The 27,903-nt window shown below is 46.0% G+C and overlaps 1 protein-coding gene across 6 annotated transcripts in view; it reads left to right on the top strand.

The window, feature by feature from the left end:
• LOC115100770 (rab5 GDP/GTP exchange factor-like) overlaps positions 1-25,690 on the top strand; it is a 106,579-nt gene extending 80,889 nt beyond the window's left edge. For all 6 annotated transcript variants that reach the window (XM_029619624.1, XM_029619625.1, XM_029619623.1 and 3 more), the window contains exons 6-9: positions 16,376-16,511; positions 16,753-16,844; positions 17,297-17,553; positions 24,358-25,690. In XM_029619624.1, coding sequence (XP_029475484.1) covers positions 16,376-16,511; positions 16,753-16,844; positions 17,297-17,553; positions 24,358-24,717 — 845 coding nt within the window. In that variant the 3' untranslated portion in view covers positions 24,718-25,690. The remainder of the gene's footprint in view (positions 1-16,375; positions 16,512-16,752; positions 16,845-17,296; positions 17,554-24,357) is intronic.
• The last annotated feature ends 2,213 nt before the right edge of the window (positions 25,691-27,903 follow it).

Genomic DNA, 27,903 nt, shown 5'->3' with positions numbered 1-27,903 from the left:
ATGCATCGCAGACAAGGCCAATCTCATCCTCATAGCACCAGCATGGTCAAGGCAACCGTGGTACATGTATCTAGTTCGACTATCTGTGGACAAACTGATACCACTGGGCCACAGCTCAGACCTGCTCACCCTCCCTACATCTCACCACATGGAGATTGAAAGGGTGGTACTCCACCACCTGAACCTATCCCCACATCTTCAGGACATCCTGGTCTCCTTCAGGAAGCTCTCAACAAAACAAAACTTTCAGAGGAAATGGGTCCAATACTCCTCCTGGTGTACGGGGAATAGTATGGACCCCTTCATCTGTTTTTCGGAACGACTGCTGGAATACCTTCACCTCTACCAGAAGGGACTGGCAACAGTGTCTGTCAGAGTCCATATCAGTGCCATCACGGCCTACTATCACCTTCATAACGAGGCACCAATTTCCTGCCACCCACAAATCTCCAGATTCATGAAGGGTGTTCTCTGACTGCGACCACCTGTCCGAACGCCTCCGGTCCCATGGGACCTTAATGTGGTTTTGGAACAATTAATGTTGCCACCCTTTGAGCCACTGGATAGTTGTCATCTGAGGTTCCTCTCCTGGAAGGTGCTCTTCCTTGTTGCCCTCATCTCAGCGAGATGTGTCAGTGAATTACAGGCACTGGTGCATTACTCGCTGTACCTAGAATTCTACCATGACAAAGTGACGCTAGGTCCTCATCCAACGTTCCTTCCCAAGGTGATCTCAGCTTTCCACCTAAACCAGACTATAGCTCTACCAACCTTCTATCCAAAGCCGCACAAGAATGATGGTGAATGGAGGCTTCACACGTTGGACAGAGCCTCCCAGCTTTTCGTCTCCTTCAACCCGAATGCCCCAGGACTTCTGGTTTCCAAGAGAACCCTTTCGTCCTGGATCTCAAACTGCATACAGTTCTGCTATCAAAAGAGATTGGAGGCTTTAGCCACTTCCCCTAAGGCTCACCAGGTCAGTGCCATGGCAGCTTTCATTGCCCACCTCCATGAGGTGCCCATTCTGGACATTTGCAGGGCTGCCACCTGGTTATTGCTGCATACCTTCACCTCCCTTTACTGCCTGGACAGGTAAATGGCGGCCGACTTAGACATGAGTAGAACCATCCTCAGATTGAGCACTTCTTAAGGAAACTGTCCGCCTTGCTCATGCCTGTCTAGAGCGCATAACCTCTTCTCACGGGCAAGACCTGCACTCAACACGATAAGCTGGGAACTTCCAGACAGCATGGCTAATTCATGTTGCTTATCTACAGGAAAAGACCAAGTTTGCTTCCCGTAAATGGTGTTTTCCATAGATAGCAGGATGAATTAGCCATGCTGTCTGGGGTGGACAGGTGGCGGAGCTTCTCTCAGATGACAGTTTTTTTCAGGAAGTGCGCCTGCATGTGAGTTCCTGTGCAGCCCTAGTCTGCCTCGGTACGTTTCAAAGCGAAGTGGAAGCAGAAGGAACTGTCTGGGGAGGCAGGTGGGTCAGCATGGCTAATTCATCCTGCTATCTACGGAAAACACCATTTACAGTAAGCAAACTTGCTCGCTTCCCTTGAAGAGATTTCCCATGTTAGTGCCTCTGATAATTGAGTCATCCAGCACAATGAGCTTTTTCTTATGGTTATTGATTTTCTTATGGAATTTCTGCATGCATTGGGTTTCTTCTTTCTTTTCAGATATCACTTCAGTCTCCATTTCTAAAGCTTCTTCATTATTTAATACAGAGAAGGTATTTTGTACTTGTCACTTGAGGGAGGGTGTGACTGCATCACGGTTCTTGCTCTACTAGATCCCACTGTAATCCATTTGTTCTTGGGTTCCTGTGCACTTTGTGTAGGTAGAGAGAACATGTGGGCTGTATACTTGTGAAGAATGGGTGTTTTTGGGTCTCAGGTCTTATCCTACCTGAGCCCACTGTATAACACTTTTTTCTGGGTTTTTGAGTTTTCTGTGGTAATGGGGAAATGATTCCTGAGTGCTGTAAAGTGAGTGCTGATACTTGGTGGTTGCTGATACTTTCTTTATTGCAGCTAATTCAGCTTTAAGGTAAGCCAACTCTTTTTTTCATGGAAGAGAGTTCTGAACAAATGGGGCAAGCCCTAAGTTTCCAGATGATTTGCGTCAAGATAAAAGCTCCATAATTGTTACATTGGATAGTCCTCCTTTTGTTCAAATGATTTAATAGGGAATACCTAAGGAATTGTCTAATTACCAAATTTTCTTGTTTCCAATTATGTATCCAGGCTGTCTATATTAGAAGAACAAACCCTGGAGTGGGTAGGATGGGAGGGAATTAAAAGGTTGGCGCCCTCCCTGGCTGTGCTTAAGTATCTGCTATTGAATTGGAGCTGCCCCTCCCTCAGACAAACTGACTCCTGTTAGGTGAGGTTTTTTTTTCCTGAAATGAAAATCAATTTCAGTACACTCCTTTTGCACTGCTAAAAGTCAATATTAATATTCCACACTACAGTGCTGTAGTCTTACACATATCACAATACAGTTATAAAAAGATTTTTAAACTAAAAATCACGATTTCAAGGAATTATCAAATACTTAGCTGAAGGTCTTGAGATCGTGTAGAGGCAGCCTGCAAAAATTAACACCCGGAGCAGGCATTAATTCTTAAGGAGCCCAAAAAATTACAGAAAAGTAGAAAATACTGCTCTTCTGTTCCTTTTTTTGGTTCCTTTGATTTAATATTGTTGTGATATTAAGTCAGGGGACCTGAAATAAGAGAATTTAAAAAGAAATAAAAAAAAAAAAAAAGGGTGCCAGCAGTCAGGTTAAGAAAAGGGATGCTCAATTAACGAGCGTCATTTTCCTAACCTGTGACTATGACCTGTCCACCACCTCTTCTGGGTGCTTGCTGCAGAGGAGGTGCTAGAGGTGCATAGTTTCCCCCTTGAGCCTCCTTTTTACTGTGGTACCCGATTTAAATATAAAATCGGGTGCCTAGGAGAGGTGGATCGGTGCGTGTTAAGGGAGCAGGCGCTCAATCATGAGGGGCGAATGCTGGTGAAAAAGTGGGAGGGAGGGCTTAGGGTTTCTGGGAGTGTGGCAGGGTTGCCAACTTCCTAGAAATATTATTACTTACAGTCTTATCTGCCACTCCTCTGGAGGCCATGCTGACCCAGCATGGCAATTTCTTATGTTCTTATGCTCTGACCCCTGCTTTTCCCCTTCCACAGCATTTGAAATAACTGAAAGGGTGCCATGCCTTTTGGGAGGGGGTGGGGGGGAGAAGGAAGTGCTATGTCATCCCTTGCCTCAGGCAGTAGATTGCCTTGAGGTGCCCCTGGAAACACTGCTCTCCAGCTTCCAGTGGATGAGTTCCTTCCCCTAATCAGGATTTGACACAATCTTTTTCAGGGGCCAATGTATAAAGTGTTCTTGGCAGAGTGCACAGGTTTACCTGCATTTGTAGACATACTTTTTGTGCACAAACTTTATTGCTAGTGCAGGAAGGCGCTTTGCACATAAACAATGTGGGGTACATTTTTAAAAAAAGCACGAGTGCGTACTTTTGTTCACGCACCAGGCGCGTGAACAAAAGTACGCCGGATTTCAATAGATACGCACATAGCCGCGCGTATCTTTTAAAATCTGGGGTCGGGGGGTGCACATTTGTGCACCTTGCGAGCGCCGAGCCCTGCGCGCGCTGCCCGTTCCCTCCGAGGCCGCTCCACTAAGTATTATTGGGCATTGCCTAGGAACCCAGAGCTGGTACGCCTGCTTCCAGGGTGGCATGGCCTTGCTGGGCTGGGTAAACCATCAGACCCACCAGGAACTCCTGTTGAATACTAGATGTAATCTTGGAGGTCTTTCTGCAGAAAAATCACATATTGCTATTCTGAGAACAAACTTTTATAGAACCGGGACATTCTCCCTGCATCTCACCTGAGTTTCTCTCTAACAGTCTTACTTGAAGAGGCAGCTAGGAACCAGGCCTTGGAGGGAACTTTCCTTCTGCCTCCCCCCACCCCCCAGCCCTATCTAAACCCCCCCTACCTTTATCGCAGAAGTTACGCCTGCTCGAGGCAGGCATAACTCGCGCGCACCATCATCCTACCCGGGGGCTGGTCCGGAGGCCTTGGCCCCGCCCCCCGTAACACCCCGAATGTTGTGCCGCCCCCCCGACACACTCCCCTAGCAAAGCCCCGAGACTTACGCGCATCCCGGGGCTTGCGCGCGCCGCCGAGCCTATACAAAATAGGCTCTGCGCGCGCAGGGGTTTTTTTTAAGGGATACATGCGTAACTTATGCGCGTAACCCTTTTAAAATCCGCCCCTGTATGCACAAACATGTGCATACAAGTTAGCGCCTTTGCATGGAACTCCTCTGCTAATGAAGACATTAGTTGTTATCTCCCAACAGAAAGAGGTGCACTGATTTAATTCATATTTTCTTAGCACTGGAAATTTTACTCCTTGTCAGATGGAAGCTGAATTTCTCGTGCCAGGACTTGTAGTCGGGATTTCTGTGCAGAAAATATGTTCCCTGTACGTACCTGGATCAGTTCAGACTGTGGGTTATGCCTCCCTTCCAGCAGATGGAGACAGAGAAAAACCTGGAGAGGGGTGCTCCAGGTTAAGAGCACCCCTCTTAACCTGGAGCACCACCTGCTTCTCTTTATTTATTTTATTTTTATTTTATTTAGTGTTTTTCTATACCGGTATTCGCGATATGGATTGCATCATGCTGGTTTACATTTAACATGGGGTGAAAAAATGAAGATATAATAAAAACTTTAACAGGTGCGGAGCAACATTGAAATTACAATAACACAGGGATGTTCTAAACTGGGAGTAGAAGAAAAAGGTGATAGAAATTTAAACAGATAGAGCAGTAAGTTACACTGATCTAGTAATGTCTAACTGTGATTGCTGGAGAATTATGGTTTAGTTAGGGTCCGGAAAGGCTTGCTTAAACAACCACGTTTTGAACCTTTTTCTGAAAGTTAGAAGACAAGGTTCCTGTCGCAATTCTGGTGGGATGGATTTCCATAGCGGTGGTCCTGCTGTGGAGAAGGCCCGGTCTCTCAGGGTTATATGTTGGGAGGTTTTGGAGTGTGGTACATGTAGAGATTCTCTGTAAGCCTCTCTGATGGGTCTGGAGGAGGAATGTTTTCTGAGTGGTATTTGAAGGTTGAGGGGAGCAAGGCAGTGGATAGCTTTGTAGATGGTGGTGATGGACTTATATATGATTCTGTAGTGAATTGGCAACCAATGTAAGTCTTTGAGGATGGGAGATATGTGGTCTCTTCTCCTCGTGTTTTGGACCATCTGAAGAGGTTTGGTGTGAGATGAGGGGAGACCTAATAAGATAGAGTTACAGTTGTCTATCTTAGAGAAGATTATTACTCGTAGAACTGTTCTGTAATCATGAAAGTGAAAGAGTGGTTTTATTCTTTTTAGCCATATGAACACAAAAGGTATCGCCAAATCACCATATATATTGAATTCCAACCGTTTGCCACAACACTGTATTTCTGATATTTTAACAACTTTCAACAAACGGAAAAATTTTTTTTGAGAAAGAACAGGACTGCATCAGCAAGCCAATGTCGACGTGCTCAGGGAAACCTCACTGAGCCGTCCGGTCTTTTCAATCATTTGCAGCCTGTCTCTTGAAAATACACCCTCCGGTGTTGATGGAAATTATCTGTTGGTGTATGTAACTTGTAATATTCGTATCCAATTTTCAAATAATTATATCCAACAGGATGGTAGCCTCAATCATCGTTCTCTAGCAAAATCGGGCACTGTTATCCTTACAGTGTGACAAAGTATTCCGTTTGGCAATATGAATACATAGAAATATTGTTCAAGATGTATAAATCAACGACTCGACAGCGGCCGTGTTCCGCAGCCTTACGGCGGCTGCTTCTTCAGGAGTCTAATGTTTTAAAGTAGAAATCTAAGACGAAAAAACAAAAACCAGATGCTAAATGATAGAAAAAATGTTCAACAGAATAAAATTCTAAATGTACTTAGCTTGCAACGGTATAAACACCTCATCATATCAGGACACAAAGTCTCGAAGAGTTTCTGTACAACGACGCCGGGCTAGAGACCACATTCCTCCGGTGTTGAAAATTAAATAGCCCGCGCTTTTGCGGGCGTAATGACGTCAAAGGACGTTTCTCATTGCTATGGAAACAGGACGCTTATCAAAAATCTAAACGATGTGAAGGCAAATAAACATCAGAGCGGATTACTTTGTGTTTATAAATCACAGGGATATTGAAGTAAACAGTGATTCTGTCATAAAAAAACATTATATTCCAAGTTATTATTAAGACCCCACGGGTGGGCTGTATCTAAATGGTGTATCCATCTTTGTTCCACTTGGAGTAAATGTTTATCAAAGTCTCCACCCCGCCATGATGGGGTTAGCTGTTCAAGCACACAGACTCTCAAATCGTCGAAGGTATGTGAAAATTCTAGGCAATGATTAACTAGAGGAGCAGTAGCTCTACACATATTGATGCAAGAACGGTGCTCAATCAACCATGTCTTCAATGATCTTTTTGTCTTGCCAACATAGCATAATTTGCAGGGACATTGTATAATGTATATGACCCCTGATGATAAACAATCTGTGTTGTGGTACAAGAAAACATTTTTATTTAATCTAGAAAAATGTAAAACTGAAGTCAAAATCATCACGTGGCAAACAGTACAAGATCCACATTGTGTGTGAGATCCTGAATGATAAGTCATATCACATATTGAAGAGTCCGAATGTACCAACTGATCCTTAAGATTTGCACCACGTGTATATGTGAATCTAGGGATGTGCTGGAATTCTGAATGAAGTTGCAGTATGTTCCAATTATGAGAGATAATATGTTTCATTTTCGAATATAATGAATATAACTTGGAATATAATGTTTTTTTATGACAGAATCACTGTTTACTTCAATATCCCTGTGATTTATAACACAAAGTAATCCGCTCTGATGTTTATTTGCCTTCACATCGTTTAGATTTTTGATAAGCGTCCTATTTCCATAGCAATGAGAAACGTCCTTTGACGTCATTACGCCTGCAAAAGCGCGGGCTATTTAATTTTCAACACCGGAGGAATGTGGTCTCTAGCCTGGTGTCGTTGTACAGAAACTCTTCGAGACTTTATGTCCTGATATGATGAGGTGTTTATACCGTTGCAAGCTAAGTACATTTAGAATTTTATTCTGTTGAACATTTTTTCTATCATTTAGCATCTGGTTTTTGTTTTTTCATCTCAGATTTCTACTTTAAAACATTAGACTCCTGAAGAAGCAGCCGCCGTAAGGCTGCGAAACACGGCCGCTGTCGAGTCGTTGATTTATACATCTTGAGCAATATTTCTATGTATTCATATTGCCAAACGGAATACTTTGTCACACTGTAAGGATAACAGTGCCCGATTTTGCTAGAGAACGATGATTGAGGCTACCACCCTGTTGGATATAATTATTTGAAAATTGGATACGAATATTACAAGTTACATACACCAACAGATAATTTCCATCAACACCGGAGGGTGTATTTTCAAGAGACAGGCTGCAAATGATTGAAAAGACCGGACGGCTCAGTGAGGTTTCCCTGAGCACATCGACATTGGCTTGCTGATGCAATCCTGTTCTTTCTCAAAAAAAATTTTTCCGTTTGTTGAAAGTTGTTAAAATATCAGAAATACAGTGTTGTGGCAAACGGTTGGAATTCAATATATATGGTGATTTGGCGATACCTTTTGTGTTCATATGGTTAAGTTGGTGACAGGTTCGCAAGAATTGCTCTTTGCGTTTTTGTATTTATTCTTTTTAGGACATGTAGTTTATGAAAACAATCTTTAGTTGTTTGGTTAATAAATGATTTTAGGTTTAGCCGATTGCCTATAATAACTCCTAAGTCTCTTGCTTGTGAAATTTGCAGGTTGGCTGGTGGGTTCATAGTGATATTACTGTTTTCCGGGGAAATGAGAAGGAATTCGCTTTTTGAAGAATTTAGTATTAAGTTTAGGCTGGTGAGGAGGCAGTTGATTTCTTGAAAACAGTGTTCCCAAAATTCTAGTGTTTTTGTGATGGATTCTTTAAGGGGATCACGATCTGGACGTCGTCGGCATATAAGAAGTGTTTTAGGTTCAATTTGGTTAACAACTGGCAAAGTGGAAGAAGGTAAATATTGAAGAGTGTGGGTGAAAGGGAGGAGCCCTGAGGAACTCCTAGTGAGGAAGGGTAACGGTGAGATTCTTTGTTGTGGATTTTGACCTTGAAGCCTCTGTTCCCTAGGAATGTTTTGAACCAGGCCAGAGCAGTTCCTGTAATGCCGATGTTCGTCAGCTGATTTAGTAGTAAGGAGTGGTTAACGGTATCAAATGCTGCCAAGAGGTCCAGTAGGATCAGTAAGAAGGCCTGACCTTTATCGAGGCCCATGATGAGGTAGTCTGTCAGGGAGATGAGTAGGGATTCAGTACTTAATGCTTTTCGGAATCCATATTGAGTAGGGAACAGAATTTTGTGATCTTCGATGTAGTCCGCTAGTTGTGTTTTAACTAGTATTTCCATGACCTTGGCAATGAATGGGAGGTTGGAGATTGGGCAGAAGCTGTTGGGATCTTTGGGATCCAAGTTTGGTTTCTTAAGGAGTGGTTTGATGGATGCCAGTTTAAGGTCATCTGGATAGAAACCCTGGGATAATGAACAGTTAATGATGTCCGCCAAAGTTTTGGCGATGCTGTCAGGAATTAGAAGTAGCAGTTTGGTCGGGATTTGGTCAAATGGATGTGAGGAAGGTTTCATTTTCTTTAAAACTGTTCGGATCTCTGAAGATGTGATGGGTTCGAAGGAGTGGAGAGATATGTCTTTGTTAGGGTGGAGATATGTGCTGGAAGGCGAACAAGCATTAGGAGTCAGCTGTGTTAGGAGGTTAGTGACTTTATTACTGAAGAAGAGGGCCAGCTCATCTGCTTTTGCTTGAGCTTGGTTAAGAGAATATGTCAGGAGCATTGATTTGAGTTAGGTATGCAAAAAGGGCTTTAGAGTAGAAAATGAGATCATGGATCTTATGTGCATAGAAGTCCCTTTTTGTTTTTAATGTAGAGCACTTGTATAAGTTGAGGGCAAGTTTGTAAGCAGAGAGGGTGGAGGGGGATGGTGCTTTGCGCCTTTTGTTTTCTTTCTGTCGTAGACTGTGTTTGAGATTTCTAAGTTCATTAGTAAACCATGGTTGTCTTTTTTTCTCTGTCTCCAGCAGATGGAGGTGGCAATCCCTGCAGGCTTGACCTTTCTTTGTAGTTAAGTGAATCTCTTCATAAAAAAAAAAAAAGGTTTAGGAAGCAAACAAGCAGGTTACAATAATCCTCCCGGGGGGGTAGGCAGGTCCTAGTTGGCCTACCCCTCTGGTAGTAGGATTCAGGAGCTGGGGTTGGTGACCCTGCGGGGTCCTACAGGTAAGGCACCTGGGGTGGACATACTGGTGGTCCGGTCCCTGTCCCCCCTCCTTGTGCCCCCGGTCCATTAAAAAAAAACCCAAAAAAACGAGCAAAAGAGTGCGGAAGCAGCTTGTCAGCCTTCTTTCTAGTTTTATGCTATCTGGCTGTTTTTTTTACTTTTTAGCTTACCGGTGGGGTTGTTTCGCGGCAGGCCGTTTTAATTTTTGCTGCTGGCTTCTTTTTTCCCACGGCTCTCTTTGGCGCCTCTCTAGGCTTCCCACATGCCGCATCCTACTCGCTGTGTTGCCTGCGGGGAGTCGGCTTCACGCCTCTCCTGCGCAGGTCTTTGTTCCTGCTGCCTCTCTCCAGTGGTGAAGGCAGCTCGGATCGGGGACCGGAGTTTACTAACAAGACCTGCGCGGCGCCTAAACAACCTGCTCCTCTTGAGCCTCTGGCTGCTCCATTCCAGTTTAGCGTGGGAACGGCAGCCATTTTAGATTCCTTAGCAGCGCGGGCCTTCAGTGCAGAAGATCCTTCTGAGCAGGACCAGGACTTTTTAGATCCACAGCCCGATCCCCTGGTGGGGGAAGGGAGTGGAGTTAATTCATTTTCACTGGATTTTGTGCTTTTGATGCACAAAGCTTTTCTGGCCACTCAAGCACAACAAGCTGAACCTTCTCTTTTGGGGTGCCCTGTGGGGCCCCCCAGAAGCTGCCTAAGCGCCAGGACCCCCATACCTCCCTTCGTGTTGTGAAGCTTCAGAGCTCCTCCTTTGTGGACAGTTCTACTCCTCCAGACGTGGCGGCCACTGGATCTTCGGACCCTTCTATGGTCCCGGCTCCTCCTTCGGGGACTGAACCTGAGGAAGAACTGGGAAAGCCGTCCCACCTTGAAGGCGACCCTAAAGTAGTTCATCTTTTTCACAGGGAGGAATTGGATCTTTTAATCCCATGGGTCCTATCAGAACTCGGGTTAGACCTTCCGTAAAATGTACTCCCCCAGGATTCCATGGACCCGGTTCTAGCGGGCTTACGAGATCCATCTAAAACTTTTCCTTTTATCCCATGGTTCAGGAATTGTTGACTAGAGAGTGGGATGTGCCTGAAGCTGGACTGTGTGTGGGTCGGGCTATGGACAAACTTTATCCTTTGCTCGAGGAGACCCTGGAACTGTTGAAGTTTCCCAAAGTGGACGCTTTGGTGTCGGCAGTCACTAAGCGGACCACTGTTCCCATGGCTGGAGCAGCAGCCCTTAAGGACCTTCAAGACAGAAAGCTTGAAGTTCTTCTCAAGCGGATCTTTGAAGTACCAGTATTAGGTATACGAGCGGCTGTATGTAGTAGCTTCATGCTTCGAGCTAGCCTCCGCTGGGTCCAACATTTGTAACTTCCAGAGACCTTCTTCCAGAGAATTCGGCAGAAGCAGAACACCTAGAGGCAGTGATTGCTTATGGGGCTGATGCCCTGTATGATCTCCTGAGAACTTCCTCCCGGACTATGGCATCTGCGGTGTCCGCAAGGCGACTCTTATGGCTACGCAACTGGGCGGCAGATGTCTCTTCCAAGGCTCAGTTAAGTTCTATACCTGTCAAAGGTAATCTTCTCTTCAGCGAAGACTTGGAGCAGATGATCAGGTCTCTGGGTGAGAATAAGCTGCACAAACTCCCGGAGGATCGACCCAAGCCCTCCAGAAGCTTCCCGCCGGCTCGGTTGCACTTTCGAGGCCAACGAAGATTTTGTCAGAGCAGAGCGCAGACTGGGGTTCAGCAGCAACCAGCGGAGAGGCTGCAGACGAGGTCCTCTTCCTTTAGAGGGCATCAGCCCTCCCGAGAGGGAGTCTCTTCAGCCACGCTCGGATCCAAGTCCTCTCAATGAAATGCGGCTGGCCCATCCCTCGGTCCCTCGTGTAGGGGGATGGTTGTCCCAGTTTTACGAGGAATGGACTAGGATAACCACCGATCAGTGGGTTTTAAATATCATAAAGCACGGCTACGCTTTGGAATTTGCTCGGCCTCTTCGACATCTCTTCATGGTCTCCCCTTGTGGTTCTTGCACCAAGGCGCAGATCATGCGACAGACTCTTGAACGGCTTATTGCCCTGCGAGCTATAGTTCCCGTCTCCCAAGCCGAGTGGAAAAGAGGAAGATACTCCAACTATTTCATGGTTCCCAAGAAGGAAGAATCCTTCTGGCCGATTCTCGACCTCAGGAGAGTGAACAGAGAGCTCAAAGTCCCGCATTTCCGAATGGAGACTCTACGCTCGGTCCTTGCGGAGGTACGCAGTGGCGAATTTCTGGCTTCCCTGGATCTCACGGAAGCATACTTGCACATAGCCATCCGCAAAGCTCACCAGAAGTATCTTCGCTTCAAGATTCTCGGAAGGCATTTTCAGTTTGCTGCCCTGCCTTTTGGACTCGCTACAGTACCCCACACGTTTACCAAGATAATGGTAGTCGTAGCTGGGGCACTTCGAAGAGAGGGTATTCTGGTGCACCCGTACCTGGACGACTAGCTCATTCGAGCGAAGTCCAGGGAACTCTGCGAAGAAGCAGTCTCCAAAGTCCTGAGTCTTCTCGAATCTCTCGGATGAGTCGTCAATCAAGCCAAAGGCAAACTTCTTCCTTTTCAAACCATGGATTTTTTGGGAGCTCGGTTCGATACCAGTCGGGGAAAGGTGTTCCTCCCGCCGGAGCGGATCGACAAGTTGTTGCTGTTGGTCCATCAACTTTTGTCACTCCTTCTCCCCATGGCTTGGGACTATTTGCAGGTTCTTGGGTCCATGGCATCCACCTTGGAGTTGGTTCCCTGGACTTTTGCGCATATGAGACCATTGCAACGAGCGTTACTGTCCCGCTGGGATCCGAAGTGGGAGGAGTTTCAGACCCCCTTACCTCTCACCGATTCTGCCAGGTACAGTCTTGGCTGGTAGCTTGTCCTGGAACACCTGAGCTGAGGGGTGGACCTCGAAGTACCACAATGGATAGTTGTGACCACAGATGCCAGTCTCTCAGGTTGGGGAGCAGTCTGTCAGTCCCAGTCGGTCCAGGGCCTATGGTTGGCGGAGGAAGCGAGTTGGTCCATCAATCGCTTGGAGACCAGGGCTGTTCGATTGGCGCTGAGGCAATTTCATCCTCTCCTACACAACTGAGCAGTCAGAGTCCCATCTGAAAATGCGACAACAGTGGCCTACATCAACCGTCAAGACAGCACCAAAAGTCAAGCAGTGGCGGCAGAAACTGAGCTACTCATGGACTGGGCGGAGAAGCATCTTGCTCTTCTACCAGCATCTCACATAGCTGGAACCAACAAAGTACAAGCAGATTACCTGTTGGCAAAGGATAGATTCAGGAGAATGGGAGTTCTCCGACCAAGCGACAGACCTCATCTCGCTCAGGTGCGGTCTTCCTCACTTAGACCTGATGGCTATGCTTCAAAATACCAAGGCTCCTTGCTTCTTCAGTTGCAGAAGAAAGCATGGGGTGGAAGGGGTCGATGCACTGGTGCTCCCCTAGCCGACTTTGGTGCTTCTTTACATCTTCCCTCCTTGGCCTCTAGTTGGCAAGATTCTTCGCCGGATAGAGGTGCACTCAGGGAGGGTGATTCTGGTGGCACTGGAGTGGCCCAGGCATCTGTGGTTCACCGACCTCGTCAATCTCGCATTGGACGGTCCCCTGAGGCTCGGCCATCTACAACATTTACTTCGTCAAGGGCCTATATTTTTCGACCAGGCAGATCGCTTTTGTCTAGCAGCCTGGCTTTTGAAAGGCGGCGATTGAGGAAGAAAGGATATTCGGAGGACGTGATTACTACTCTGCTGCAAGCTAGGAAAACCTCTATTTCCCTCTTCTTTGTCAGGGTTTGGAAAGTTTTTGAGTCCTGGTGTCGTGAGCACGCTGTTCTTCCCTGTCTTTCTTGGTGGCGCATATTTTGGCATTTTTGCAGAAGGGCTTAGCCAAAGGTTTGTCTTTCAATTCCCTCCGGGTTCAAGTAGCTGCCTTGGGTTCTCTTGTTGGTTGAGTTCATGGCAAGTCTCTCGCTTCGCATCCACATGTGGTTCGTTTTCTTAGGGGGGCAAAGCATCTAAACCCTCCAGTCTGACCAGTGTGTCCTTTGTGGAATCTTAATTTGGTACTGAGAGTTTTGTGTGACCCGCCTTTTGAACCTCTCAAGAAGGCCACGTTAAAGGAACTCACCTTAAAAACAATATTTTTGGTGGCTATCTGCTCGGCCCATCTGATATCTGAGATCCAAGCCCTGTCTTGTAGAGAGCCCTTCTTAAGGATTTCTGACTCTAGAGTTTTTCTCAGAATGGTACCTTCCTTCTTACCAAAGGTGGTCTCGTCCTTCCATGTAAATCAGTCTGTAGCGCTTCTGGCCTTTTCTGATATATCTCTTGATGCTCCTCATGCCAAAGAGTTGAGGCGATCGGATGTTAGAAGGACACTGTTGCGCTATTTGGAGGTCACTAACTCCTTTTGGATGTCCGATCATTTGTTCATCTTGTGGAGTGGTACTAAGAAAGGATAGAAGGTATCTAAAGCGATGGTAGCTAGATGGTTGAAGGAAGCTATTTCGTCTGCTTACATTTGTTGCGGTCATCCCGTTGCTGAAGGTTTGAAAGCCCACTCGATTCATTCTCAGGCGGCTTCGTGGGCTGAATGTCAGTTGGTTTTGCCACAAGAAATTTGTAGAGCAGCAACCTGGAAGACGATACATACCTTTGCTTGACATTACCATTTGGACATCCAGGCTCTGAATGCCAGCGACTTTGGAAGTGGGGTCATTCGAGTGGGACTCTCGGGGTCCCACCCTAAATAAGGATGTTTTGGTACATCCCACAGTCTGGACTGATCCAGGTACGTACGGGGAAAGGAAAATTGGTTCTTACCTGATAATTTTCGTTCCTGTAGTACTACGGATCAATCCAAACGCCCGCCCTTCGAGGGAGGGTATTTCTTCCCTGAGAGTCCACTGAGAATCCACTATGACAGTACTTAATTATGCAGAAGGCTATGGAAGAAGGCTACAGGTTTCTTCTTCTTCACTGTTTGACAACAATTTGTTTATTAGTTGGAGTTCCACGTTCTCTATTTTTGACCTTGCTTAATCCATGTTTAATCCTGGTTTGATCTTATTTTTAATTCTGCTTGTATATTGTTTATACTGAAGAGATGCAGGTGGCACTCCAGGTTAAGAGGGGTGCTCTTCAAGTTTGTCTCCAGGTTCTTGTGGCCTGGTTTGGCCTCTGTTGGAAACAGGATGCTGGGCTTGATGGACCCTTGGTCTGACCCAGCATGGCAATTTCTTATGTTCTTATGTTCTTATGTTCTTATCTGCTGGAAGGGAGGCATAACTCACAGTCTGGACTGATCCGTGGTACTACAGGAACAAAAATTATCAGGTAAGAACCAATTTTCCTATCTGTGCTCATAAAAAATGTTTTCTATGCTGAAAACATTTGTGTGCACGTAAATCATATTTTATGCCACCAAACAGGTAAATTTTAAACCCCTGGCACGCGTGAAAACATGGAGATTTGCGCATGGTGGGGCTGTGCTTGCGCCAAGCACATTTTCATAGTGGCCCAGCCACATGCGTATCTCCCTGTATGTGTGGAAGTGCCAGGTCTTTGAAAAGGGGTGGGCTGGGGGCAGGGTCTGGGCAGGGGGCTGGCCGGGACAGTGCCATTAAGCACTGTCCCGGTGAAGCACATGCCGGCAGCTGGCCAGCACGCACAACTTACTTCAGCTGCTGAGCAGAAGTAAGTTATAAAACAAAAAAATTTGATTAGATAGGTGGGGATTAGAGGTCGAGGCGGAGAGGGGAAAAGGGAGGAAGGATAGGTAGGGAGTTGGGGAACTGGGGAAAGGCCTACTCGTGTCGCCACACGTTTTTAAAATGAAATCTCCCCCCTTTGCATGTACAAGTCGCCATCGGCCCGCACATGTGCGTGCTGATATAAAATCGGTGCACGCATGTGCATGCGGTATTGTATTTTATAACGTGTGCAGCAACGCGCGCACATAATAAAATCGGCGTTTCCATTTGCACGCTGGAAACCGCACACATATGGACGCCTGCGCATGTGTTTAAAAATTTATCCCAAAATGAATGCAAATCAAGTTTTGTGCACAAAAAAGATTTGCTTGTCCACAAAACATGATTTGTGCTTAATTTTTTTAAATTTGTGCATATTGTAGAGACTCTCCCAAGCCTAGTCTGAGTGCGCATTTTAACTTGGGTTTTGCCAACATTGTGCAAGTCATTGTACTTATCTCCAAATACATTAGCATACCATTAGCGAACTGCATCGGAAGTTAAATGGGGTTTTTTTTGGCTACATTAAGAAACTCTGCTGAATTTTAGTGCACATTTAGCACTACCCTTAGTTACCTTGTGCTCTTTTTCCATCAGCATTTAATTTAACCTCTAGTTTTACCCTATATTTTGTTCAGCAACTATCCCCTTGCAATTTTAATCTGCTAGCCTGGAATTTAAAACTGATCACTTCTAATGAATCTCCAACTCTGTGATGCTTCTTACCTTGGCTAGAAGCTACAGTGACAACCCATGAGCATTTAGGTTATCGGTTTCTGTTAGGTTTAGTGCCATTTTCTTAAATAAGTTCCCTGTGTATGTAAAAAAAAAGTTACAGTGCCTGGTGACCTATCAGAGCAACCAGTTCTTGGGTGTTAAGAGCCCACGGACCTGGTGAGGCTGTGCTGCACTGTGACTTGATACAGAATCAAACGGAGAGTGAGGTGTTGAGCATCTCTTGGTTAGCTTCTGCAGCATGTGTGAATAACATCATCAGGACCTCTCTTTAGTGATTTGAGATGTGTTCACTTTTAATCATCCCTTTGGTAAAAGCTGTATTGTGGTATTTATTATATCTTATATCCATGGTAGCAGGTAGCTAATATGCCTAACCAGCTTTCTGTTGTTTAGAATATCCCCCAGAAGAGAGTGATCGCATGATGGACAATATTGAGAAAATGGTTATGACACAACTGTATAAGTCTGTCTTCTGTCCAGATAGCTCTCAAGATGAGCAGAAGGATCTAGCGATACAGAGACGCATACGGTAAGAAAGAGATGGGGGAGGCTGCACTCCGTAGTGAATTGGTTTCTGCTCTACAGTTAATGTTGTCTTTTGAATTACTCTAGAATTAAAACATTATCCTCAATGCTCCAGATTTGGAAAACCCTATAGTAGAATGCCTAGGGAAATTTTTTTGGCCTCTTAGCACCCTCTACAGACCAGCAGACATGGTGGATGCATAACACTGAGGTCTGTGGTAATTAATAGACTTGTTTGTATTCAGTTCCTTGCATTGGGTAACTCCTGAGATGCTGCGAGCTCCAGTTAACGAAGGGAAGATGGAGGTCAAAGATAATATCTTTTCTGCAGTTACAGGTTGGTGAATTTTATTCAGCATTGTGCAAATTAAATAATTCCCTTCAACCATCCCATATATCTTTTGTTCTTCCAGTTTGTGAATTGCTGAAAAGGAGTTGTTTTATCTCTCTGCATCCTGTACTTCCAAGGGTCTGGGTATTGTTCAGATTCTCAAACAATTTCTAGAAAGAGTACTCTCAGTACTCCCCTGGTCTGACCCAAGCAATCTCCAATGCCCAGATTCTTCCCATGTTCTCCCTCATACTTTCTAGTCTACAACCAGTCCCTGTCTTGCAGCCTGCCTTGCCCTGACTCCATTTTGGTGCCACTGTGCTTTCTAGGGCTACACAGCTTTGCATAGTAGGCATGTCAGATGGAGTGTATATAGCATGCATATTATATATAGAGAGACATATGCTTACTGTAAAACTCTTTAGGCCAGTTACTAACCACTATGTCTTGTTTTCTAGCAATGATTGAGATGGATTCCAAGCGAGCCCCACAGGATAAGCTCTCTTGTGTCACCAGAGGCAGCAGCTTCTTATTCAAGGCTATTCAGGGCTCCACCCAAGAGCTAGCCACTGCCGATGACTACCTGTCCTGCTTAATTTATGCTGTCCTGAAGGCCAACCCCCCACGCCTCCAGTCCAATCTGCAATACATCACCCGCTTCTGTTATCCTAAGCGGCTAATGATAGGAGAGGCTGGCTACTGTTTCACCAATCTGGTGAGGAACACATTTGTCCGGCTGTATTCTAGGCTTCCTTCTGTCAAAGTCCTTCTGGTTTAGGTATAGAGATTAACACTCTGCTTTATATCCATCCCATTTCTTAGGGAATATGAATTATGGCACAATTATGGGGAAAGTCGTTGAAAAAAATTTGTGAAAGTTGCATTTAGAGATCTAAGTTTGAAAAGTGTGGGGAACATATGTATATATTATAGTCTACAGCACTTCTAACAGTCTATATTCAGTTACAATAATGGATCTTGATGATGTACTAAATCAAATTAAGATCTCTAAAGGAAAATAAATCGGAACCTTGCAACAGAAATCTTTAAGACAGTTCCCTATGAAGAAATGGATTCTCTCTGTTCCCAGGAAAAGGTGAAAGTACATTATTTTGAACAGGCTATCCAGACTGCTAAAAATAGCATCTGATTTTGCAGTTTTAAATTTTTATTTTCTGCCAAAGCCAGATTTTTAGCCAGTTAGGGTCTTTCAGTAATTTCTGTTGGTTTTTGTGTTTCCCTGTATGTTTTATCTGAATGCTGTCCACTATAGATTAGCAGACTGGTAATTTATACTACTTGCCCAGCTAATGCATTGCCATAGCCTTTGCTTTTTTTCTGTCTTTGCAGTTGTCTCTCTTTTGTCACTGTTATGTTTACTTGTGCTTCTTTGTCTTATGACTCTGAAAAGCAGGAAAAAGTGTTTATCTTCTTATTAAAAAAAAAAAAAAAGTAAAGTCCTGGCATGCATAGGCAAAAATATGGAAACACTGATTCTCCCAGGACAAGCAGGATGTAGTCCTCACATGTGGATAACATCAGCAGACAGAGCCCTATCACAGAAAACTTTTCTGCCAAAGTTTCTAGAACTTTTGACTGGCACACTGAGCATGCCCAGCATGCCATAATCCGTGTAGCCACAGGGATCTCCCTTGTCTCTTTTTTTCCGCGCTGCAGTTTGCCTCGTGGTTAGGAGCTCTGTGAGAATTTTCTCACTACTTTTCCTCACAGAAAAACTTGAAGTTTTCTTCACAAAAATGTTACCTCATAGGGGTCTCCCATCGTGACATCGTTTTCTCGTCACTCGGTGAATAATTTCCACCGTCTTCGGTCGGTTCCTGCTACCTTGTCTTTAGTTCCCACAGGCCACCGACTGTTTTCGCACCCCTTTTTTCCACCATGGCGACGGGCATTAGAAAATACCTGGAATGTCCACGTACGATGTCGATTACTGACCTGCATGATGTTTGTGCCTTGTACCTCGGTTCATCACATGATGTACGTCGATGCCCCAGCTGCGCTCAAATGACCCCGAAGGGCAGGCATGCCCGCCTGGACAAAATAGAGTCTCTGTTCAAGATAAAGCTAGCTCCATTGATGTGCACCCAGTCATCACCGGGAGGAACATCGTCAAAATCCATCGATAAACCTCGCCAGGAGCAGCAAGGCAGCAGTGACCGTCCATCACCGACAACATCCAGAGCATCAGCATCATCTTCCTTAGTGCCGGAGGAATACCAGACCAAGCACCGAGGGAAACACCGGCACAGACGCGATTCTACACCCGGTGCCGACACCGCATCGGCTTCAATGGCTATCGAGCCAATTACGAAGAGAGCACGGGGAGAGGAGCATCAAACCTCCTCTGCACCCGAGACCCCGAGGTGATCCCCACCGATATCTGTGCCAGGTACTGAGACCCACAGATTCCTGTGGAGGTGCCAGTATCGCCTAGCCTGCCTCCCCCTGCAGCTGCGTTACCTATACCAGCTTCCAGGGAGGAGCTGGACATACTTGTCCAACAGACGGTGCTTGATGCTCTCCGGAACCTTCATCCACCATTGATGCCAGCCCCCATACTGACACTGGAGCCATCGATCTTTACACCGTTGCTCGACCACCTGGATACACTCATCGGTGCCCTTCCGACCCAGCCAGGGTCATCGGTACCAAGACGACCTACTGAGTCTCCAAGACCCCTGATACCGATTCCAGGGTTCTCGGAAGATGAAGGCATGGACTCTAGTCCTGTTCCAGCTCCACTTCCACCGATGCCGGAACCGGTTCCTGGTCCGTCGGGGCTCTCGGGATCGAGGCGCCTGTGGTTCTCTTCGATGCCATCGATGCCGCCTAAGACTCCATCGGTGCCGCCACATCCTCCATCGAGACCTCCATCGATGCCTGCACATCCTGGAGTATCAAAACTTTTCCTTCCCTCAGGATCTCAGCCAGAGACCCCGTATGATCCATGGGAGGATGTTGACACCGACACTTCTACAGAGGACATACACTCAGAGCCATCTCCTCCAGAAGAAAGGAAACTGTCTCCTCCAGAAGACCTCTCCTTTGCTAATTTTATAAAGGAAATGTCAGAGACCATTCCTTTTGACCTAATCACCGAGGAGGACACACGTCATAAGACATTGGAAGTCCTTCAATTTGTAGATGCCTCCAAAGAAATTATGGCCATTCCAGTCCACGAAGTGCTCTTTGACTGCAACATCGCCTATGGGAGCACCCTTGCACTGTCCAACCAGTTAATAGAAAGACAGATGCAACTTATCTAGTCCAGCATACTCCAGGGTTTCAGAAGCCACAGCTACCCCACCAATCAGTGGTAGTAGAATCTGCGCAGAAGAAGGCCAAAAGACTGTGCCCCCATTCTTCAGCTCCCCTTGGAAAGGACCAGAAATTCTTGGATGGTTTGGGTAGAAAGGTTTTTCAGGGTTCTATGCTAGTGTCAAGCATAGCTGCCTATCAATTATAAATGACACAATACCAGAGGAACCTGTGGAAGCAGGTCCAAGGGATAGCGGTTTCTCTGCCTTAACAACAAGAAAACCTCATTGCCATTCTCCAGAAAGGTCTCGAGGCAGGAAAACATGAGGTCAGAGCTTGCTTATCATCAACAGGAATCAGTGCCAGAAGGTAGGCCTGGCTTAAGGCATCTGACTTGCGAACAGAAGTCCAGGACAAGCTCGCTGATCTCCCGTGTACCGGAGATAATCTCTTCAGTGACAAGATTCAGTGACACACGCAGTGGCTCAACTCAAAAGATCATCATGAGACCCTGCGTCAACTTTCCACAGTGACGGCTGAAACTCTTCTGCTCGTAAAACCACGAGAAGGGGACCCTAGAAGACCCTTTTATCGCTCATGCAACTACTACCCACCTACATCTCGCATGAGACCAGCCAAACCACCTCAGAGAGGACATCCACGGCAGGCCAAGACATCCAGATCTCAGCCAGCCCCGCAAATGGGCCCAGCCTCTGGATTTTGAAATCTGTCCAGAGAACAGCAGCCACTCTACCAATCCAAGACCAGAATTGCCTGTAGGAGGTTGGCTACACCACTTTATCATCAACTGGCGCTGCATTACAACTGACCAATGGGTAATATCCATCTTAACCCAGGGATACCATCTAAATTTCCTCATGGTACCCCCGGATTCACCATCCAATCCACTGTGGATCCAAAGAGATCACACAACTCTTCTAGAGTCAGAACTGTCCACCCTACTGAGTGTCAGGGCTGTGGAAACCATTTCCCTGGCACAGCAGGGCAGAGGGTTCTACTCCCGCTATTTTCTAATTCCAAAGAAATCAGACGGCCTCCGACCCATCCTAGACCTCCGCATTCTCAACAAATTTCTACAAAAAAGAAAAATTCAGGATGGTGTCCCTAGGCACCATGCTTCCCCTTCTACAACAAAGGGACTGGCTCTGTTCTCTGGATCTTCAAGACGCTTATGCACACATTTCCATATCCCCACATCACCGCAAATATCTGCGCTTTATAGTGGGATATCAACATTTTCAGTACCGGGTTCTACCTTTTGGACTGGCCTCGTCACCCCGTGTATTTACAAAGTGCCTAGCAGTGGCTGTGGCCCATCTACACGTGTTTCCTTACCTGGACGACTGGCTAATCAAGCGCCAATCCAAGCAAGGAGCTCTCTATCAATCTGCTAACTCGTTGGGGTTTCTCATCAATTACCAGAAATCCCACTTGAATCCATCTCACCTCCTTACCTTCATCAGAGCCGATTTGGACACCACAGTTGCAGAGGCCTTCCTTCCCAACGACCGTGCAGACACACTCTCCAAACTAGTGACATCTCTGCGCACAAGGAAAACAGCCTCAGCCCATCAATTCCTCACATTGCTGGGCCACATGTCTTCCATGGTCTACGTCACTCTTATGGCCAGGCTGGCCATGAGAATAACTCAATGGACTTTGAAATCTGAGTGGCTACAAGCCACTCAACCTCTTTCCTCCCAGATCCAAGTAACCGACCAGCTACGTCTCTCACTTCTCTGGTGGACAAACAATTCCAACTTGCTGACAGGTCTACTTTTCCAGCAACCACTTCCTCAAGTGACTTTAACCACAGACGCATCCAACTTGGGTTGGGGAGCTCATGTGAGCAACCTTCAAACTCAAGGGACTTGGACACAACACGAAGCAAAGTTTCAAATCAACTTCCTAGAGCTTCGAGCCATACGCTATGCTCTATTTGCGTTCAAGGACTGCCTTTCACGCAAGACTGTTCTCATACAGACAACACAGTTGCAATGTGGTACTTGAACAAACATGGAGGCACAGGCTCTTATCTCCTCTGCCAAGAAGCTGCACAGATCTGGGCCTGGGCCTTTGCACACTCCATGCATCTCCAGGTCACTTATCTGGCAGGCATACAGAATGTAGTAGCAGATCGGCTCAGGCGACAGTTCCATCCTCACGAGTGGTCTCTGGATCCTGTGGTAACGAGCAAAATCTTCCAACACTGAGGTCAACCAACAATAGACCTCTTTGCATCCAAACTGAATCACAAAGTGGACAGATTCTACTCCCTGCACAGGCAGCAAAACACGTTAGCCATGGAAGCCTTCGCTCGCCCTTGGAACACAGGTCTCCTATACGCGTTACCCCTAATACCGCCGATAGCCAAAACTCTCGTGAAACTACAACAGGACACAGGGTCAGTGATACTCATAGCCCCGTATTGGCCTCGACAAGTATGGTTTCCCATGCTTCTCGACCTCTCCATCCAAGAACCAATTCGCCTGGGCACAGCGCCCAATCTCATAACTCAGAACCTCGGCATGTTATGCCACCCGAACCTTCAGACCCTGTCCCTCACAGCATGGATGTTGAAAACCTGATCCTACAACCGCTCAATCTTTCAACTAAGGTTTCTCAAGTGCTTGTAGCTTCACGAAAGCCTTCCACACGAAAATCCTAACTTTCTAAGTGGAAAAGATTTACCACGTGGTGCACGCAAACAAGTATCGACCCTTTTCCTGCCCCACTCCATCTCTATTAGACTATCTCTGGCACCTTCCAGACTCTGGTCTCCAAACTTCCTCAGTATGTGTACACCTCAGTGCCATCTCAGCGTACCACAACGGAGTAGGGAATGCCCCGGTAACAGCGCAACCCCTTGTAAGTTGATTTATGAGGGGCTTTTTCAACTTAAACCCCTGCTATGGTCACCAGTTACCGAATGGGACCTAAATGTAGTACTTACAAGGCTCATGTGTTCCCCATTTGAGCTTCTACACTCCTGTGATGATAAATTCCTTACATGGAAAGTTCTTTTCCTAATAGCCATTACATCCACTCGAAGGGTTAGTGAGTTGCAAGCACTTGTCACATACTCACCCTATACCAGGTTCCTCCATGACTAAGTGGTCCTCTGTACTCACCCTAAATTCCTTCCCAAGGTGGTAATGGACTTTCACCTGAATCAATCTATAGTCTTACCAACTTTTTTCCCAAGGCCTCACTCTCACCAGGGCGAAAGAGTTTTACACACCTTGGACTGTAAACGTGCACTTGCTTTTTACCTAGACCACACAGCAGTCCATAGGAAATCCACCCAACTCTTTGTTTCTTTCGATAAAAACAAACCAGGAGTTGCAGTGGGCAAGCAAACTCTCTCCAAGTGGCTAGCAGACTGTATCGAATTCTGCTATGACAAAGCAGTCCTTCCTCTCCAGGGACGAGTGAAGGCGCACTCAGTAAGAGCCATGGCAACCTCAGTAGCACACTATCGTTCAGTACCGATTGCTGAGATCTGTAAAGCTGCAACATGGAGCTGTCTTCACACATTTGCAGCACATTACTGCCTGGACAAGGAAGGACGTCAAGACTCTGCCTTTGGCCAATCCGTCTTGAAGAATTTATTTCCATTATAATCCCAACTCCTTCCACATCCATCTACTGTGATTTTCAGGTTGCCTCATTTTTCCCAACAGTACACCAGTTGTTGTGTCTGTTGTACAAGTTGTATGCTGTTGGTCCAAACAAATATGAGTCAGCTTGTAGCTTGCTAATCATCCACATGTGAGGACTACCATCCTGCTTGTCCTGGGAGAAAGCAGAGTTGCTTACCTCTAACAGGTGTACTCCCAGGACAGCAGGATGTAGTCCTCACGAAACCCACCCACCACCCCACGGATTTGGGTCCGAATTCGTTTTATTATTTTATTTTTTCGCTCGCACTTTTGCTACAATCGAGACTAAAGGGAGACCCCTGTGGCTACAGGGATTAAGGCATGCTGGGCATGCTCAGTGTGCCAGTCAAAAGTTCTAGAAACTGTGGCAGAAAAGTTTTCCGTGATAGGGCTCAGTCTGCTGATGTTATCCACATGTGAGGACTACATCTGCTGTCCTGGGAGAACACCTGTTACAGGTAAGCAACTCTGCTTTTTCCTTGGTCCATTGGTATGAGGTAATGATAGATTGTAACTGTAGGTCAGTAACAGAATGCATTCTGTATTCTTCCTTTCAGTGCTGTGCTGTTGCTTTCATTGAAAAGCTGGATGCTCCAGCACTTAACCTAACACGAGAGGAATTTGACCAGTACATGCAAGGTCAAAGGTTACAAGTTCGAAGGGTTCCACTTTGTCTCCTGAAGTCTGATTGGCCAGGACTGCAGCAAATGCAACAGAATCAGAGGCTCTTGGTTGAACTCCGGTCTCGACAGGACAAAATTATCCGAGGGGTTCAAACTCTGCAACAAGAGGTGAAAGACTGGCCTCAGACTATTGGGAAGGAGGTGCAGGAGATAATGAACAGATTCCCACTGCACATCCCAAGGCCAAAACTGCCACTTCCAGCACCAGGCATGGTGTGTTCTTCAGAAAATTAGACCAGTGATATAGAACCTCAGATATCAAAGCAGACAAGAGGAGTTGGAACCTTGTCCTTTTAGGCCTTAAATGCAGTTGCCATTCAGCTTTCCTTCAGAGAGGGTGTGAAAAAGGTTCATATGGGATGAAACTATGGGTAGAAGCACAAGCTTGCGCGGGAAGTTATCTTTCACCAGAATTTGCTAAAGTTCAAAGTGACTAACATTTGCCAGATATGGAGGAAAACATATTAGTTGTAAAAATATTATCAGATTCTGCACGAGATGGGCTAAATATGTACAAGTATTTTACAAAATTCTTCCCCATTTTCTTCCTGTGATGGTCAAGTTGAACAAGTGGAAATCCCATGCTAGTTGAGGGTTGGATTGGAAATCTGCTGTGGCCAAATCAGTAAGTACAAGCAGCAGTTGCTTCTAGAAGACAATTATCTCAGGTGCACCGGTGCTGTGATAAACCCAGATTCCCAGAGACAAGATGTGTGCTTTTTAAATTTCCAAGCCTGTGGCAAATGTACAATAACAATTTTCAAATGTGATTACAAAATCAAATGGTCATACAGTCCTTCTCTCCTACTTTGGCATAAAGCCACGATTTTGAATACATTTTTGTGAGAAATTCTGGTTTTATTATTTCATATTGCCCAGGAAAGTGCAATAATAATTTATTAACTTCTTTCTATCTGAGCCAATGGGCATCTTGCCTAACGTCTGTATATAAAGTTTACATTAGGTGGGTAAAGTTAGTCCCCTCACACTTAATGTTCTCTGTTATACTCTCTCATTGTCTCTGTATGATAGCAGTGTGCTACTTTCCTCTCGGCATCTCTAGCATGATAGAGTAAGCAGAAGCAAATTATTTTCAAACTAGATAAATACTGTATATTTTTCTTGCCATTGTTGATACTTATCAAACATGGGTACTTTGATTAGGCAATTGTCTGTAATTAATAAAAAGCCTTAATGCAAAATCCAACTCATTTGATCAGCCTGTGAGAATGTTGTGTAGATAGGACTTTTGGTCATCTGTGTCATTCCCTGTTTTGTTAGCTATCCAAACCAGTTTAGTAGACTTTCTATGGGCTTAAGTCTATGCCAGATAAAGCAAATGTTCTCACAGGACAGCAGGATGTTAGTCCTCACATATGGGTGACATCATAGGATGGAGCCCAATCACGGAACACTTTTTTGTCAAAGTTTCTAGAACTTTGACTGGCACCTACTGGGCTTGCCCAGCATGGCACTAAAACTGCAGCCAGCAGGGGTCCTCCTTTAGTCTTGTTTAAAGCTACAGGAAGTGCCGAAAAATAAAATAAGAAAACAAACCCAACACAGCGGGGTGGCAGGCGGGTTTCATGAGGACTCATCCTGCTGTCCTGTGAGAACACCTGTTACAGGTAAGCAACATTTGCTTTCTCACAGGACAAGCAGGATGGTAGTCCTCACATATGGGTGAGTACCGAGCTGAGGCTGTCCAAGAAATGCACCATATGTACCCAAGATGTGCAATAGGCACAAGGATTGGGAAGGAATTTGGTAGAGAGCATCCTGAACCCTAACGGGCAGGCGGAAGGGTGCTGGTACGTCAAGTTGTAAAAAGGTTGCGCAAGACAGATTGGCCGAAGATGGAATCTTGTCTTCTGGCCTTGTCTAAGCAATAATGGGCTGTAAAGGTATGGAGAGAACTCCAGGTGGCAGCCCTGCAAATGTCAGGAAGTGGCACCGAGCGTAGGTGTGCTACTGAAGTTGCCATGGCCCTCACAGAGTGTGCTTTAACACAGTCTTGAAGTGGAATGCCTGCTTGCTGATAGCAAAAGGAAATGCAGTCCGCTAACCAGGAGGAGAGAATCTGCTTACCCACAGGCTGCCCCAATTTGGTGGAATGGAAAAAGACAAACAATTGAGTGCTTTTCCTGTGGGCAGCTGTACGGTCTAGAATGCTAGAGCACGTTTACAATCAAGGGTATGCAGAGCCTGTTCTCTTGGATTGGAGTGAGACCTGGGAAAGAAGGTAGGTAGTATAATGGATTGATTAATGTGAAACTCTGATACTATCTTAGGTAAGAACTTAGGGTGAGTGCGGAGTACTGCCCGGTCCTGCAGAAGCTTAGTGTAAGGCGGATTGGTAACTAGGGCCTGTAACTCACTAACTCTGCGAGCAGATGTTATTGCTAAAAGAAAAATCACTTTCCATGTGAGAAAGCGAAGATCACAGGATTGGAGAGGCTCAAATGGTGGTTTCATGAGCCTTCCCAAAACCAGACTGAGGTCCCAAGAAGGGGCCGGAGGGCGCAGTGGAGGCTTGAGCTGAAGCAAGCCCCTTCAGAAAATGTGTTACGAGGGGTTGTACTGAAAGAGGAACATCCCCGACACCTCTGTGGAAGGCGGCTACTGCACTGACATGCATTCTGATGGAGGAAGTTTTTAGATCCGATTCTGACAAGTGCCAGAGATAGTCTAGAAACTTCAGGGTGGAACAGGTAAAGGGATCAAGGGATTGAGAAGAACACCATGATGTAAACCTGTTCCATTTGTAAAGATAAGATTTTCTCGTGGAAGGCTTCTGTGAAGCAATCAGGATACGGGAAATTGGCTCCGAAAGGTTAAGTGGCTGAAGAATTAACCTTTCAACATCCAGGCCATTAGAGACAAGGCCTGAAGATTGGAGTGGTGAGGCACCCGTTGTTCTGAGTGATCAGAAGTGGGTCCTTTCCCAAGGGGGAATGTGCCTGCGAATGGAGAGGTTCTGAAGAATTGGAAACCATACCTGGTGAGGCCAGTGAGGTGCTATCAGGATCATGTGTCCCTTGTCCTGACATAACTTCACGAGAGTCTTCGAGAGAAGTGGAAGTGGAGGGAATGCAGATAGGAGACCAGTTGCCCATGAGAGGGAGAACGCATCTCTTGGCTGAGAGTGTTGGCTGCGAGTGAGAGAGCAAAAGTTCTCTACTTTGCGGTTCTGAGGTGACGCAAAGAGGTCTATGTGGGGGTAACCCCAAAGTTGGAATATTGAGTCCACTACAGTGTGGTCGAGGGACCACTCGTGTGGTTGAAAGGCGCGACTCAGCTTGTCTGCCAACACATTGTCCACTCCCGGCAAGTAGGTGGCCCTGAGGTACATCAAATGGGAGAGGGCCTCCGCCCATATCTGCGCAGCCTCCTGATACAGTAGGTAGGAGCCCGTCCCTC

The sequence above is a fragment of the Rhinatrema bivittatum genome, chromosome 11 (assembly GCF_901001135.1).
Source record: "Rhinatrema bivittatum chromosome 11, aRhiBiv1.1, whole genome shotgun sequence".
Taxonomy (NCBI): Eukaryota; Metazoa; Chordata; class Amphibia; order Gymnophiona; family Rhinatrematidae; genus Rhinatrema; species Rhinatrema bivittatum.
The sequence above is the reverse complement of the archived record's forward strand: the minus strand, read 5'-3'. Positions and strand labels throughout refer to the sequence as shown.